The sequence below is a fragment of the Lepus europaeus genome, chromosome 18 (genome assembly GCF_033115175.1).
Source record: "Lepus europaeus isolate LE1 chromosome 18, mLepTim1.pri, whole genome shotgun sequence".
Classification (NCBI taxonomy): Eukaryota; Metazoa; Chordata; class Mammalia; order Lagomorpha; family Leporidae; genus Lepus; species Lepus europaeus.
The window spans coordinates 33,261,177-33,276,973 of record NC_084844.1 but is presented as its reverse complement, the minus strand read 5'-3'; the positions used below and the strand labels follow the sequence as shown (position 1 = coordinate 33,276,973).

Below are 15,797 nucleotides of genomic sequence, written 5' to 3'. Positions count from 1 at the left end.
GCATCAGCAGGATACAGTTCTCATGGGGGAGAGAGCAGCCTCCTGCTCTTCCCCTTCCCGTCTTCCAGGGTGTGAGAGTTGGGATAGACTCTTGGGGAACAGCAGAACTGGATAAGCAGGGAACTTGCAGGACATCTGGAAATACAGCCATTTTAGGGTACTAGTGACCAAGCTGAGGGGAGTTGGACACTTCCTAGTTATCTGCAAGCCCTAGGCCCTGAGATGAACCATCAGCCTGGGAGCGAGTATACTGGGAAGCCACTAGGAACGAGCACCCTGTCCCCGTGACAAGTTCTGTTGTCTGCTTGGAGAGATGTTAAGAGGACTCGGCCATGCTGTCTAGGGAAGGGTGTGAGGGTCCCACCCAGCTTCGGGCTGCTCGGGGAGGCCTCCCCTTACCTGCAGAAGCCTCATGTGCCTCGCCAGGCGGACAGGTTCAGCCTGGGAATACAGCTACAACTCACAAAGCCATGGGGGTAGATGTTGGCCTTGAAGATGTCCCGTGAAACAGTGGTGATACCGGTATTGTCGCATATTATTCGAGACAAGGAAATCTTGCTCAGGGCCCTGCGTTGTCTCTCGGTGAAAACACCTTGCTTCTGCCACCAGAACCTGCCAGATAATCAAGAGGTGTGGGTGAAGGTATGGGAGGAGTCACCTCATACGAGCACCTGTTGTGTCCTGGGTATTTTACATACATTATTTCAGTTCTCACAAAATTCCTGTAAGGTTGGTGTTACCATCTTAGAAATGAAGAAACAGGTCCAACTGCCCAGTATTAAGTACACAGTAATTTAAGTGCCCAGGGCTGGATCTGAACCCAGGCAAATGCCAGCACCAAATCTCGGTCAGGTCTTAAGCCAGCAGTATTGGAGGGAAAGCAGGTGGACGCTTTCTGCTCGTGGGTTTTGGACCTCCTAGTCTGGCCTGGGGAGACTGACAAGTCTCCTTCCTGGGTGTCAGGTGACTCCAGCTCAGGCAGTGTCAGCCTGAGAGACACTGTGACAGTGTCTCTCTCCCTTGGACCCAGCTTTCCAGGGAAGACCTTCCTGGTCTCAGATCCTGTGAACCTGGAAGGAAAAGAGGCTAAAAAAGTGCTTTGCACCCTGCCTTAGTTGTGACATGGTAGCATTTTTCTGCCCTACCCCTGGGTCTTGCAGGGTGGGGTTACTGACTTACCTGTCTCCATCTCGGGCTCTTCGGAACTGGTTCTCAAATAGACAGGCCAGCAGGGGCCCCACTCGGGCCCCCGGCAGGAGAGGCTCTGCCACAGCCCCGATCCAGATGTCAATGTTGGCAGGAGTCCCATACAGGTTCAGGAACTTCCTTGCCAAGTCCTGGTTTTTCAGCACCCGGCTAAGCTGTGCCAAATTCTGAGGCTGGGAGAGCCCGCAGAAGCGCCTCCAAGCATTGTAGCCTGTTGGGGAGGGGGTGAAGTAGCTTTGGTCTTGCTGACCCCATTAGCTTCTGCTGCTCTTCGCAAGTCCTCAGAGAGAAAGCTCTGTGGCCAGTGCATATTGGATGGAACAAGAGGATCCCTTTTTTAAAATTTTTGCAATATCAGATTGCTCTTTCTTTAATTTAAAATATGAATGGACAACCATTCCATGTGTGTCTCAGACTGTGGCCCAAAACTCATAACCACATATCTGATGTTTAATGTTAGTGAGCTTATGTTCATTCACTGGGCACAAATAAAGTGATACCCAGAACATAGGAAGTTATTGCAAAAAGTTTCATGGAAAAATGGAGCTAAAAGATAATGTACCTTTTCCATGATTTTTTTTTTTTTTGGGGGGGGGGGGGGAAGAACTCTGGAAAAGAGTCAGGTTCGTAGAGTGAATGAGTGAACAAATGAACAAATCAACAAGTAAAGGTCATGGTCACCTACTCAGAATATGATTCCATTGTATGAGATGTCCAGACTAGGCAACAGTCCAGACTCTGTCCCCCAGCTGAACACAGGAGGACCATACCATGTCCTACCACTAAGCACTTGCCTGAGTGTTCTCAGGACTCTCACAACACCTTTGTGAGATACTCTTTGATATGTTAATTATATCTGGAATATCTGAATTTGAGCAACCATTACTTTTCCAAGTTTACTTTTTTTTTTTTTTTTTTGACAGGCAGAGTAGACAGTGAGAGAGAGAGACAGAGAGAAAGGTCTTCCTTTTTCCGTTGATTCACCCCCCAATGGCCACTGCGGCCGACACGCTGCGGCTGGCGAACCGCGCTGATCCGAAGGCAGGAGCCAGGTGCTTCTCCTGGCCTCCGATGCGGGTGCAGGGCCCAAGCACTTGGGTCATCCTCCACTGCCTTCCCGGGCCATAGCAGAGAGCTGGCCTGGAAGAGGGGCAACCAGGACAGAATTCGGCGCCCGGACCGGGACTAGAACCCAGGGTGCCGGCGCCACAGGTGAGGATTAGCCTAGTGAGCCGCGGCGCCGGCCCCAAGTTTACTATTAAGTGGAGTTCAGTTACAGATTTGGTACTGGACTTGGGAAGGGATTAGAGGAGACTGCAAGAGTTATTGTCAAGATAATCCTTCAGGGACAGATAATCAACTGAATGACAACTTGAGTGGCTAGCAATCTTAGCTCCCAGCAGGGGGCGCCCAAAGTGTCTTAGCTTTCAGGAGCACCCTAGTATATAGAAAGAAACTGATCCTACCAGGTGCTTAGAGTGGAATAGGCAACAGGAAGTCCTCCCTCCTTTCTGTGTGGCCCAGATTCTATCTGGGCAGGGAGGTTGGGGACAGGGAGGAGGAGAGAGAGGCCAGGCAGTGGCGAAAGCCTTCCCCCGATGCTGTGGAAGAGAGTTAAATGGAAGAAAGGAGACATTTGAAAGTACATTCCGAGTTTACTGCTTTCTACTTACGTGACCCTGGGATTTTACTAGCTGTCTGTGAGCTTATTTCCTCATCTGTGAAACAGCTGTAATAACAGCTGCTTCTCAAGGTCACTGGGAAGACTGAATAAATTAACATACATGAAAGGGTCTACTTCTTTCCTGCGGTAAGTATTTTGTGCCTCACCAAACAGCCATTGTTGCCTTAGTTTTATTCCACCTGCTCCCCGCCTCTAAAGTGTCTTGCCTTTCACTACTAGAGCAGGGGGCCAGTTGCTATAGCCCTGAACTTTTAGCCCTCTTCCTTGGAACTAGCCAGTGGGTGGGGAGGGCAGAGTTTTCTCCCTAACTTTTAAATCTACTGCTTTTCTCTACTTGGAAAGTCCTTGTCTCCTTATTTCAGCTCTTGTTCCCCAAGTCCTGATCCTGTGGTGAACCTGGAGTCAGAGACCCTACAGTAGATGGAAAAGACTCAGCCAGGAAGCAAACAGGCTTCCTCAGATGTTCTGTGCTGTCGGCCTTGGTCTTGCACTCTTCATCACTACGCATCCGTGTACATAGTCCCAGTCAGAAAAGAGGCACCGAGGCTCTCCTCTGAACGCCTCTCACCTGGGAGGCCGTGGTCCCGGCTGCGTTGCATGTTGAGAGCCGCCAGGTCCAGCCCGATCCTCCTCACTTGCCGGAACAGCCGGTCCCGGAGCTCATCCACCATTATGGCGTCCTGGCGGTTCAGTTTGGCAGGGGTGGCCATAAGGCCGCGCAGGATGGGATCGATGCCACCTGGTGGGAGGGATGTGAGTGGCACAGATCAGTCCAGCCTCAAATGATGCCAAGCCAGCTCAGGACCAGACAAAGCCATCGCTTATATCCTATAGTGCTTGCTAGGGCTGAGAGCCTGGTGGACATGGAGGTGCTGGGGGTCAGGTCACCCCGCTTCTTAAAGAACAAGTGGCAGATGAGCACCTTTCAGGTCCACAGCTTGCCAGTCTGATTTCAGTTCTCCCACCCTTAGAAGTCCTCTCCTCCCCCACCGGGTGGCCCTGCCTTTTCCCACAACCCTGGGGTGATATTAGCAGTGCCTGGCCTCCTGGCAGTGAGCTGGGCCTGCCTGGGGCGGAATGTACACCCCACCCTCACCCCTTTGCCTCTGGATAACGTCACCTTCGTACACGATTCGCCAACTAGCAAAGAAGGCAGAGCTAAGCGGCACGTGGGAGTTCGGTGCTGAGGCCTGGTATCTGCTGTCCAAGCGGAACATGAAGGGCTGGAGCATGGTGTGGCCGAAGCGGAAGGCCAGGGTGAAGACATTGGCCACGCGCGGGTCCACGTTGGCGCAATACCCTCTGTAGGACCCCAGGGTCCTCCTGGCCCGGGCCTTGCCCAGAACCAGAGGTAGAAAGTCTCGGTAGGTGATGATCTGGAGAGAAGATGCCCCAGCGGTCCCAGCTCACACCCTTGCTTTTGCACATACCCCGTGCTTGTCAAAGGGCTGCTCAGACACAGTGTCTATTATCCCATCAGCTAAGGCAGCGTTAACCCCCCGTGGGTGGGTGGAGATGCAGAAGCCCACAGGCAGGGTGCCATGGTGAGTGGCAGAGTCCAGCACAGAGGTCAGGTGGAGTGGGGGCTGCTCTCTCAGGCTGCCTTCCGGAGCACGCTAGGACCCAGAGCTGCTCCCTACCTGGACCATGGCCCCTACGATCTTGCGTGCCTCCTGGTACAGCTTGTCTCCAGTCCACCCGGGATTCAGGCGTCTCAGCTCGGTGGCCAGTCGGTTGTGTTCACGCATAAAGAGGGTGTGCATGGCCGCCAGTTTGGGGGTTTCCGTTGACCGGGAGTCACCTTGAAAGCCCCAAGTTCACAGTTGGCATAGCCCTTCCCATAGGGAGAGAAGAGGTGGGCAGAGCTCCTGACCTCAGCTGGGCTGTGAGGCTCCCACCGGCCCGCCCCTCCCCAACAGCACAGGCTGGGGCGGGGCAGCTGCTCCCCTCAGTACAGGAGGATCACAGCCACAGGCCAGCCCGGCTCGGGCAGAGAGATCTGGGTGACTCGGGAACCCTGCGAGCCCACCCGCCCAGGAACTCCGCTCCTCTGCATGTCCTCTGCCACGGGCTGTGATGGGGCCCGTCCAGGAACCTGCTGTCACGTGCTGTCTCAGGGAAAGAGGAAGGGAGGGTGAGCTGGGGAGAGGCGTGCCCTGTACCCAGGCCTTCTCCAAGAGAGAAAATCAGGCGCTGGCTTTTAACGAATGCCTTTGGCGCAAGGTCTTACTCAGACTCGGGCTACCTCCCACGCAGGCACACGCCGCTGATCTCTGAAAGGGAGTCGGTGGAGCAGGGTGCACAGAGGCCTGGGAGCCACCCTGGCTGCCGAGACCCCACGCGGGCTCAGCCGTTGAAACTCCGTGCCCCGCCAAGGTCTCAGTTTCTCAGCAGGTGATGTGAGGTTGGTAACACCCCCACTCCTTTCTTCTGGGTCTCCCACGTGGGTGCTAGGGGCCCAAGCACTTGGACCATCTTCCACTACTCTCCCAGGCCATTAGCAGGGAGATGGATCAGAAGAGGAGCAGCCAGACAGGAACCTGGCGCCCATAAGGGACGCGGGCGCCGCAGGCGGAGGTTTAACCTACTACACCACAATGCCAGCCCCCAGAACCACCCTTTTCTAACAGCTGCTTTCACGCAAAGGGGCCATTGCTGTGGGAAAGTTGTGCAAGTGTGAGGAAGAGCAGTGTGCGGACACGCAACGAAATAAGGGAGCTTCCCACCGGGGGGGGGGGGGGGGCTGCGGGGGAGGGCTGGCGCGCCATCCAGGGCCAGGGTCCCTGTCACCAACCGGAGACTGGCCGGGATCTCTGGCCCCCCACACACAGAGCATGCGCGAAGGGGCTCCTTCCGGCCCACAGAGCCCGCGGTGGCTGAGGTGGGCCTGGCCGAGGGCGCGAACCCACAGCCCTGGACCGGCAGTTTCCCGGGGGGACGCCAGCCGCGCCGGCCTCTGACCTGCCAGGAAGCAGGGGATGCGCGCCGAGCGGTTGGTGAGGAGGCAGGGGTCGTCGCGCAGGGTGTCGAAGGGCAGCAGGGCCCGGCCGTTGTCGCGGAAGCGCTGGTTGACGGCCAGCAGTCCGAAGTAGTTGGTCCGGTTGCGGAGCCGCAGGGACAGGGAGACCTCGCTGCCGTACACCATGCTGGCGTCCACGAAGGAGGTGAGTGCGTTCAGCTGGTTGCGGACTTTGTTCTTGTTCCGGGGGCAGGCGGGCGCCGAGCGGAAGAAGGGGATGCAGTCGCGCTGGTTCCTGATGCGAGGGTCGTTGGGCGGGATCTGAGGTGGGAGAGGAGTCGGGGACGGCCGGGGGGGCCCCTCAGGAGCCGGTGGCTCCTCTCGCTCATCCCCCACCTCCCTCAAGCCTCCCACAGCTCCCCAATGCCGGGAAGCCCTCCTTGGCTCACCCAGACTTCCGCGCCGTCAGAGCCCTTTGTGTCAGAGACTGGTTAGAAACGGCTGAAGCTTTTTGAAGCAACCCAGACCCTCCTGTTACAGGTGGGGAAGCCGAACCCCAGGAAGGGGAGTGGCAGCCAGTTAGCGAGAGAGGTGGGATTTGAACCGGCTACTCCTGACACTTGGGCCTGAGCGCCTCAATTCAGGAGATACTTCCTAAGCCTCCTTCTTACTGGGTGCTTTGGAGACTGAAGGTCCGAACCCCAGTGCAGGTTGCAGGAACCTAGCGGTTCAGTGAAAACACACACACACACACACACACAGGAGCTTAGTAACCCTAATGTGGGATGGCATTTGCTATGCTTGATATAAAAGAGAAATGTTCAAGATGTAATAGGAAGAGCTGGGAAGGATCCCCAGAGGAGGTGGCCCAGAGCCAGGGCTTGAGGCTGCGACAGGGTACGGCTGCCGTGGAGAAGGGCCAGGCTGGGGCGTTCGCAGAGCCTCCCTCCTGAATTGGCCCCACCTTCTCTAGGTGAGTGAGTGTGTGTGTTTCCCTCCCACCCCGGGTCTTCCCGGAGGCCCGAGGGCCCCACACTCTCCCTGCCTTTCCGCGTGAAGAACGGTACCCTGTTCCCAGCCCAACCCCAGAGGTTGGCGAGAGCTGCAGGGCCCTGGGACCAGCCCAGGAGAGAGAAAGGCAAGAACTAAGAGGCTCTAAGGGCCAGATTCAGACCCGGGGCCAAGGGCTGTCTGGTTTGCTGCTGCCTCTTTGAAGCCGGAGCTGAGCCCCTCTCCTGCCCCTGACAGGTGTGCGGAACAGGAGGCTGTGGCCAGCCTGTGCTTCTTGTGTCCCTGTCTGTGCCCCAGCCCTGGAGCGTGGCGCTTCAGTCTCCCCGGTCCCTGCCTGCGCTCTCTGCCTGGGGCGGAGGCTGTGCCAGAGCGGGGTGGGGGTGTGGGGGGAGTGGCTGAGGGTACCTTGATGGGGAAGCAAGGGGGCAGCTGCGCACAGGTTTTCTCACAGTCCACACCCGCAGTAAAGGCCACTCTGGCTGGAGACTCTGGGGAGAAGTCCAGGTCGTGGTCGATGAACTGGCCCCACTGCATGAACATGAGGGCCCGGCCAGGGTCTGAGGCCAGCCTGTTGCTGGGGAACTGCACGATCTGGTTGGAGACAGCCCGCACCTGGTGGGGAAACAAGGTTAGCCTGGGCTCCTGAGCCTACCTGGATCTCAGGGCAGCGACTCCCCCTGCTGGAGGGAGCAGAGTCTCTCCTCCTCTTCTGCCCTCCCTTCCCCTTTCCTCTCTCTCCCGGATATGGGGCCCCCTCCTGCTGTGGCCACCATTCCTTGAAGGATCCAGAAGGAGAGGGAAGGAGAGGGGTCCGGCCGGCTGGCTCAGGCCTCACAGCTCTTCCAGAGAGCTGAATAGATCACAGTGACAGTTTGACGTGTAGACGGATAGCTAACCAGAACAGAGAGTGCATTCTCAGAGTCGTGGCTGGTTACAAGCTGGTGGATAATAACTGAGCACACAGAGACCTGGATAGAGAATCAAGAGGAGTAGTGGGAGAAAATAAGCAGCTGTTGACAGGTGAGTGAGTGATGGGTTCTTGTATGATACACTAATAGGAATATCCTCAGTATTGATGAGTGGGTACATATGAGATGGTCTAATCAATAGATACAGCCACATTGAAGTGCCTGACTTTTTATAGTTAGGAAGATACTTTGACACTAGTTCTCTTGAGACTAAAACTACAATTAATACTGCAATGGCATTAATAGATCACACCCTATACGGCTGTTTATGCCAAGTACTGATACTCAGACTAATCCATGAGAGAGGTTGAATTGCCATTTGACAGATAGGCAAATTGCGACTCGGAACTAGCTCATTATTTGCCCAAAGCCAGCCAGCTGGGTTGAAGCTCTGGCAGACCAACTCTGGGCTGTGTTTCGCTCTCCACGTTTATAGAAGGTCTCACAAGAGGGAGGAGGAAGCCGTTGCGCCTCTTGCCGGGGGTCCAGCCGAAGGGAAGCGACAGCCCATCCTCGTACTCGGCCGGCAGCCAGCGTGCCAGGGCCTGGTTGGAGGCCCCCAGCCAGGGTCTCTTCCTGCAGCAGTGGACAGCTCAGGGTTAGCGGGGAGGTCAGAGTCTGGACGGGGCTCAGCATGGAGGGTGGGGTCCCTGGGGTACCCACTTGTTGTTGCATCGGCCGGTGATGGTGCGGTACTTGTCGCTGCACTTCTCTGCCTGCTCCTGGACTGCACAGCCACTGGCCTGGGACAGCAGGTACAGCTGGCGTTCCGTTAGCACATCTTGTGTGTGTTGGGGGGAAAGACAGGGTCCTGGATCCTTCCCAAGCTGGCCTGTTCAGTGTCTCCCATCCCTGTCCCTTCTGCCCTCCCAACACCCCAAGGCTGTATACTTTGCCACCCCCACCTGGCTTCCTTCCACTCCCGGGCCAGTACCAGTGACATTGAAGGGGCTGGAGTCCCAGGGCCATAACTTCTCTTTCAGTAGCCCCAAGGTCACGTGCAGATAATCAGCGGCCCTCACAGCTGTCCTGGTGGCCGCCACTGGCTGCTTGAAATAGGACAGGAGGTCCATGGGACTGGCCGAGCCACTGCGAAGCCGCTGCTTGATGCTACCCAGAAGAGGAGGAATAAGGGCAGGAGGAAGGGAGCAGAGCCCCAGCTGGGGCTGGACAGTCAGGACAGCGCAAACCCAAGGGAGGGAGGGAAGGCTGCCTCTCCACCAACCAGGGAGTCCATCCACTGTCCCCTGCAAGGATGTGGGGTGAGATGACCTTGGCTGGAGCCCATCCCCCTCCTTGCCCACCCAGACCCACCTTTTCTGGGTCCGATTGTAGGCAGCATCCACCAGCACCTTGGCCTCCGCTATGCAGCCCTGAAGAACTGAGGTCTCCACCGCCCTGGGGGAGGCTGTTCAAGGGGATGGGGACCCAGAGTCCAGGAGAGCCGCAGACCCTCCCAGACCCAGCGCTTCCCTCCCCAGTGCCCTCCCCTCACAGTGACCCTCCTCTTTGGCTGTCCAGGGGGCTATTACCTGGGGCAGTGCCCTCACAGGCCTGGGCGAAGATGAGTGTGGCTAGGACCCCTGCCAGGGCCTGTAGCAGCTGCATCTCTGTAAGTGAGGGCCCCAGGCACAGCTGGGTAAGCAAGCAACACCCCCAGCCTGCACAGCCCCCTTCCTCCTCCTCCTATGGGAGCCCTGGGAAGGAACTTTTATAGCCCCTCCCAGGGCGGGGGAAGGCAGCCCTGAAAGTCCAGCCCAGTAGGTGGGGCCCTGGGACCTCCCTCTGGTTTCTGAGAATTGTAAATGGGAAATGCCCCTGCCAGCCTGGGGACATCTTCTCTTCCACCACTCACTCTGCCCCATCCTCTTCCACCAGAGCCCAGAGCAGCGCCTGGGACACAGGTGTTGCTCAGTGAATTTGCTGGGTGACCAAGGAGCAGTGTGCCTCGGGGAATGGGGGAGAAGGGCTTAGAGGAGGCTTAACACTGCCGCTAATAAGGCGCATGACCTTGGGCAAGTCATGCCCCCTCTCCAGGCCTCAGTTTCTAAATCCCTAAAGTGGGAATGGGGCCAGATGTTTGGAAAGGCTCTTCTCTTTCCTCATCAGGCAGTCCTGGGTCTTTCTTTTGTATCCCCCCATTCTCAGCACAAATCTAGGAACCTGGTAGGCACTCCTGTTTGTTAAGTGAATGAATGATGTATGATCAGCGATTCATCCCTTGCCTTCTCCCCTGTTCCTGCCAGCTCCCTCCAAGGTGCCAGGGAGAGGATGAGGGCATTAGGGGACTCAGTGAGATATCACAGTAAAACACCCAGCTGAGGGAGCAGCTGGTGGCAGGCTCCCATAAAAGCTGAGGTCTTGCTGCAGACTCACTTTTCTTTTTTTTTTAATCTTTAAAAATTTATTTATTAGGATGACAGAGAGAGAGAGAGAGAGAATCTCCCATCTCTGTTTCACTCCCTAAATGCCCACAACAGTCAGGGCTGGGCTGGGCTGGGCCAGGCCTAAGGCAGGAGTCCAGATTCAATCCATGTGGGTGACATGGACTCAAGTACTTGAACCATCATGCATGGCTTTCCAAAGTGTGCATTAGCAGGAAGCTGGAATCAGAAGCCAGGACTTAAACCCGGCACTCTGATACAGGATGCAGCGTCTTAATCGCCAAATGCCAGCCCCCGCTACGGGCTTCCTGCTTCTCTAGGCGCTTGTTCCGTGCGTGTCAGTTGGGTCTGCTCTGAGTGCAGGTGTAAATGCCGAGTTCCTCTGGGGCTGGATTCAAGACAGCTTCTTTAGAGCCAACCAGTGCAGTGGCTGCACACTGCTCAGGAGTTGAACCCAGCTCTGTCACCAGCTGGGTGACCTCCATTTCCACATCTTAAGTGTAGAACAGCCCCATCAGTCTGCCCCCAGGGCCCATGCTCTCTGACCCTTCCTTGCCTTTCCTCCTGCCGCCATCTCTCCTTGGGTTGGGCACTGCCTGCCCTTTGTCTCTGAGGCCTGGCCCGCCTGGAGAGCACGTGCTAGTGTCTGAGGCACAGCCTCCCAGTCATTCCTGTTGTGCCCACAGCCGGCCTCCCCTGACACTTCTGCGGGTACACGTATCCATCCATTCCTCAGCGAGGACCCCAGCAGGGCTGTTCTAGGCCTCCTCGATCCTCCCAGCATGCTCTGCATGGCCCCTCCTCCTGTAGCTGGGCCACCTGGTCTGACGGTTGCTCTTGGGACAGCCACTCTGCTTTGGCAACCCCTCACTATCTCATCTTCTTCTCTTCAGCAGAGGCCCTCCTGTGACAAGGGGCCTGGGTGGCAAGTTGCTGTGTTGGGGCTGGAAGTGCCCTGGGTTCCTGTTGGCTGACACCCTGGATGGGTCAGGGGCAATCCCCATGCCCCATGCCCCTCTCCCCCAGTTTCCTAGCTGTGAGATGGGGGCAGTGGACCTCAGCTCCTTAGCTGCCCTTGAAGCCCGATGTCCCCAGGAGCTCCATCCAGGTCTCCCACGTGGGTGGCAGGGACTCAGTTCCTTGGGCCATCACTGCTGCCTCCCAGAGTTCACATTTTAGCAGGAAGCTGGAGTCAGGCAGGAATCAATGCCAAGTACTTCGATATGGAGTGCAGGCATCTTAACCCAGCGTCTGCACTGCTGGGCCAGAAACCCACCCCTCTGTGACCCTCGCGTTACACTTCTCAGTCTGCATTCTTTCAATTTTGTAAATTTTGAACACAAATTCAAGCTCCAAATGATTGCAGAGAAGCAAGTCAAGTTCGGTCCTGCTTCTTTGCTGTCCCTGTGCCGTGGCTGTGGACATGGAATTGATGGTTTCAGGGCAAGAGTGTGTGGCTCTGCGGGGCAGGGAGTGCCACCAGCATCTGGCGCCACTCACAGGACTCAGCCACAGCTCACGTGTGGGCCGAGGCAGCCACCATACCTGCACAGCTGCCCTTTGCCCTCCTCATGGTAGGTGGGGTTGGGAGGAGAAGAGCAGTCAGAATGCATTAGCTGAAGCTTCATGCACATGGTCGTGGTGTTTGGTGGTAATCACAGTAATTGTTGACAGTCTTCACCGTGATGTGTAGAATTGCTGCTGTGTGGAGGCCATTGCTAGCAGGCTGCTATTTTGTTCATAACCTTACTGCTTGCAAATTCCTACAGACAGGGCATGCTTTTTAAAATTATTTATTTATTTATTTGAAAGTCAGAGTTACACAGAGAGAGAAGGAGAAGCAGAGTGTGTGTGGGGGTGGTCCTCCATCCACTGGTTCACTCCCCAATTGGCCACAATGGCCAGAGCTGTGCCGATCTGAAGCCAGGAGTCAGGGGCCCGAGGACTCAGGCTATCTTCCACTGCTTTCCCAGGCCATAGCAGAGAGCTGGATCGGAAGTGGAAAAGCCAGGACCCGAACCAGCATCCATATGGGATGCTGGCACTGAAGGCAGCGGCTTTACCCTCTACACCACATTTATTTTCTGCGTGTTGGTGACCAAATCCCCTGCCTTGTCCTTTGTGCCCCTTCCACTTCCCCTCACTAAAATCAAGGCAGGATGTCTCAGGCTCTTCTGCAGCCCCCTCTCCTACACACACGCACATGTACATACATGCACACACACACAGAGAGACACACACCAATTTGGGTTCCTGGGAGAGAAAGGAGGGAATGAGTTCTGAGCACCTGGAGATGGGGAAGGGACTGCTTATTTGCTCTACTGGGATGAGCCCAGCCCACCCAGGGTCCTGCTGGGCAGGATCCGTGTGAGATCTATGCACAGTGTCTCCCTCACATCCTCCCGTAGTTTCCCAGGCCAGGCAAGAGCTCTCCAGTGTCCACCGCACCCCTCTCTACCACCTACTCACTGCAGCCTTGATCTCCCTGAAGTTTTCTGGTGTACCCTGTTTCCCCTCACCATAGGTCCTTGCACCCTGTTTCCCCTTTGCCTGTCTGCCTATCTTCTAATTTTCCCAACCAAGCTGAGCCATCACTTCCTCCAGGAAGTCTTCCCTCATGTCTTTCATCCTCCAAATATGACCCGAGTTAGATGTATACCTCCCCAGGCTGTCTCCGTGTCCATCTCCTGCATAAGTCGCTGAGTCCCTTGGGGGACCCCATGGCTGTTCTTATTTATGGCACCGTGCCCAGCATCCAACACAGGGCAAGGGACAGAGCCAGTGCTCAGGAATGTTGTGGAACATGAGTGGCCGGTGTCCTGGCCTGTAAGTCCACACACCCTTCTCTGCCCGGCAAGGAGGACATATCCCTCACCACCAGCTGGGATTTCCCAAATCTTCCTTCTCTGCCCACTGTAGCCTCAGTGCCCCATGCAAAGACTGGCAGGGCTTCATACATACTGTGGATGGGTGCATTTGCTGTGACCTTGCCTGTCATGGCTCTTGGTCGAGGAGTGAATTTTTGTACATCTGTCAGGACCCAGTGCCTTTGGTCAGAGGCATTGCTCTCTTTGGGCCAGGCCAGCCCAGGTCAGGCTGAGATCCAAACCTTGGGCCATGAGGGTGGCTTCCCTACTCAGCATCTTTCAGCTGCAGTACCCAAGAACCTTCCTTCCCACCTTGCCCAGCCAGTTCAAAACCTCAATTTTTCGCAACCATTTTCACAAGAACGGTCCGCCAGCTTTGGTGGAGCGGCTGGCTGCAGGCTTGATTAGATCGCGTTATCTGCTAAGCTCTAACGGCACCCATTGAGACAGAGAGGGCAGGGCAGGACTCAGGGCTGGTGGGCTCCCAGGGGCTCCTGGGAAGGGGGTCCTTGGCCCTATTCTCATGTTGAGAACAGATGTATGCAGGGAGAAGAGGCTTGGCTCAGACCAGCCGTTGGTACACAGGTGCGCATATATGTGTACACGTGTGCATATGTGTGCTCCAGAATCTGGACCCACACAGGGTTGGAAGACTCTCCTCCTGAGACAGGCAGCGCCCAGTCCTCTGCCTGTAGTGAGGCTGGAGAAAATGTAGTTTGGGGCCCTGGAACGCCGGCCTTGAGTCCAGCACCACCGCTGACTGTGTGAGCTTCAGCAAGGGCTTGCACCTAGTAAAGTCACCGAAGGAAGGGAGGGTCAGGGGGCACGAGGACTCTGGTAAGCACAGGTGCAAGCTGGGGGCTGCACTGAGGGCAAGCACCCAGCCCCACACTCCTCCCTCCTGCCTGGGCCGTAGATAAGCAAGAGCTTGTACCTCACCACCTCTGACACACCAGGAGCTCCCATGGGAGGAACTGGGGCATGGTGGTGTGTGTGTGTGTGTTTGTGTGTAGAGGTGTCGGTGATCTTGGGGGACTTAGTCCCTTGGGATCGCTGAGGCGGTTAGAGCCAGTGCTCAGTGTCAAGGGCAGGAGCTCACTGGGGCCCTTTGTGTCAGATGAGGGCTGCTGTCTGTGTCCCTGCCTTCTGACCTCCCCTCTCCCCACGCAGGCTTCTGATGGTGTCGTTGGAAAAGGGCTGGGCTCACTTCTGCTCCTTCTCACTTTCCCGGAAGGCAAGTTAGCCAGCTAGGAGTGTGCCACTGCTACCTGATGCTGCCTGTGGCCCCCACAGCAGGCTGTCCCGGGATGGCCATCCAGGCTGCACTCTGGGCAGGGGTGAGTCTCAGCTTTCTTCATGTCCCTCTGGGCAGTAGTAATGGTTGCAATTGTAATGAGGCCTCGTGGCCCTGTGCATTCCCATGGCAAAGCTGCTGGCCTCGTGGCTTCTCTGTCAGCTCATGCTCTGGGGCAGCCTGCAGGGCCTGCTGGGCCTGTTCCTGGATCTTGGTTGGGCTGTAGAGGGGCTCCTGTTATGTTCGCTGTCGTGGGTGTCCGGGCCGCAGCTCAACCTCCTCCTCACTAATTGGCCTTCACTCAGCCGTCACCCCCACCCCCAGGCTGGCAGCTGGCCTGACACCCGTACAGCCAGAGAGGGCACCGTGCCTTGCCCCCACTGCCCACGTGCCCCACCTCACAGGGCCTCTGGGTGTCTGCCTCCAGTTCTGACCCTTTCCTGGCTCTCTCAGGCCCACTGTGTTTCCCACATGGGACTTAGGAGGGGCAGGGAGGGATATTCCATCTCCGGTAGAGTTGCCTGGGCATGGTAATAAAGCCATTTTTGGTGGTTTTATTGTGGTTTAAAAATTCTCCCCTCCTGGCCCCCCAGGGACCATCTCCCTGTCCTTGGTGTGCCCTGCAGCTGTGAGCTTTGGAGAGGCGGCTGTGGGGGAGCACCCAGGACAGGTGTCGCCGAGCTCCTCTTCTGCTTTCGGTTCTCTCCAGCCCAGCTCCCCCAGCTCTTGCTCGCGGCTCCCACTGGGTCAGCCCCAACCACTGCACCTGTGTCGTCTCAGGATTGCAGGCTTCCTCAGGCTCCTGATCAGGGGAGTCATAGCCTTTCTTCCCTTGGGTTAGCCAAACCAAAGTCAGGAACTTTCCATGGGAGCCTATAGGTAAAGATGACAAAATAGGGCAGAAAGAGTTAAATGTTGGCACTCAACAAATACTTGATTACTGAAGGAATAAAATCACAGATGTCCAGACATAACTAAAGGTAAGTCCATTGGATGGTGCCATTTAACGGACGCCCTTCTTGTTCCTGTCATGGTAGTATGTCTGGGGGTAGTCTGTCCACCCACATCCTCCTTCTTTGAGAACAGCCATCATCCACAGCCTCTGCTGAAAGGGACCTTGATGGTCATGACGTGCATATCCTCCAGTCACGGGGGACACATGACTCAACCTCAGCCAATCAGATTTTTCTCATGGGACTTTGGCATTCTAATGCTAAGAGATTGAGCTAGCTGGCTATGGAAAGTAGAATGGAAGGGTCAAGTCCTGGGCCTGAGGCTCCCATCTGGGCTACATGCAAGAAGATGCACAAGGGCTAGTGCTGTGGTATAGTAGGTTAAGCATCCACCTGCGGTGCTGGCATCCCATATGGGTGCCGGTTAAAGTCTCAGCTGCTCCACTTCCAATCCAGCTCCCTGCTGATGGC

General features: G+C 56.3%; 1 protein-coding gene across 1 annotated transcript; it reads right to left on the bottom strand.

The window, feature by feature from the left end:
* Positions 1 to 410: 410 nt before the first annotated feature.
* EPX (eosinophil peroxidase) lies at positions 411 to 9,436 on the bottom strand. Its single transcript, XM_062216701.1, has 12 exons — positions 9,361 to 9,436; positions 9,143 to 9,236; positions 8,763 to 8,938; positions 8,492 to 8,609; positions 8,275 to 8,404; positions 7,266 to 7,472; positions 5,852 to 6,170; positions 4,531 to 4,691; positions 4,011 to 4,266; positions 3,459 to 3,629; positions 1,180 to 1,417; positions 411 to 612 (listed from the first exon to the last, which is right to left on the bottom strand). Exons 1-12 carry the CDS (start codon positions 9,434 to 9,436, stop codon positions 411 to 413), a joined length of 2,148 nt encoding a protein of 715 aa, XP_062072685.1.
* Between the last annotated feature and the right edge of the window lie 6,361 nt (positions 9,437 to 15,797).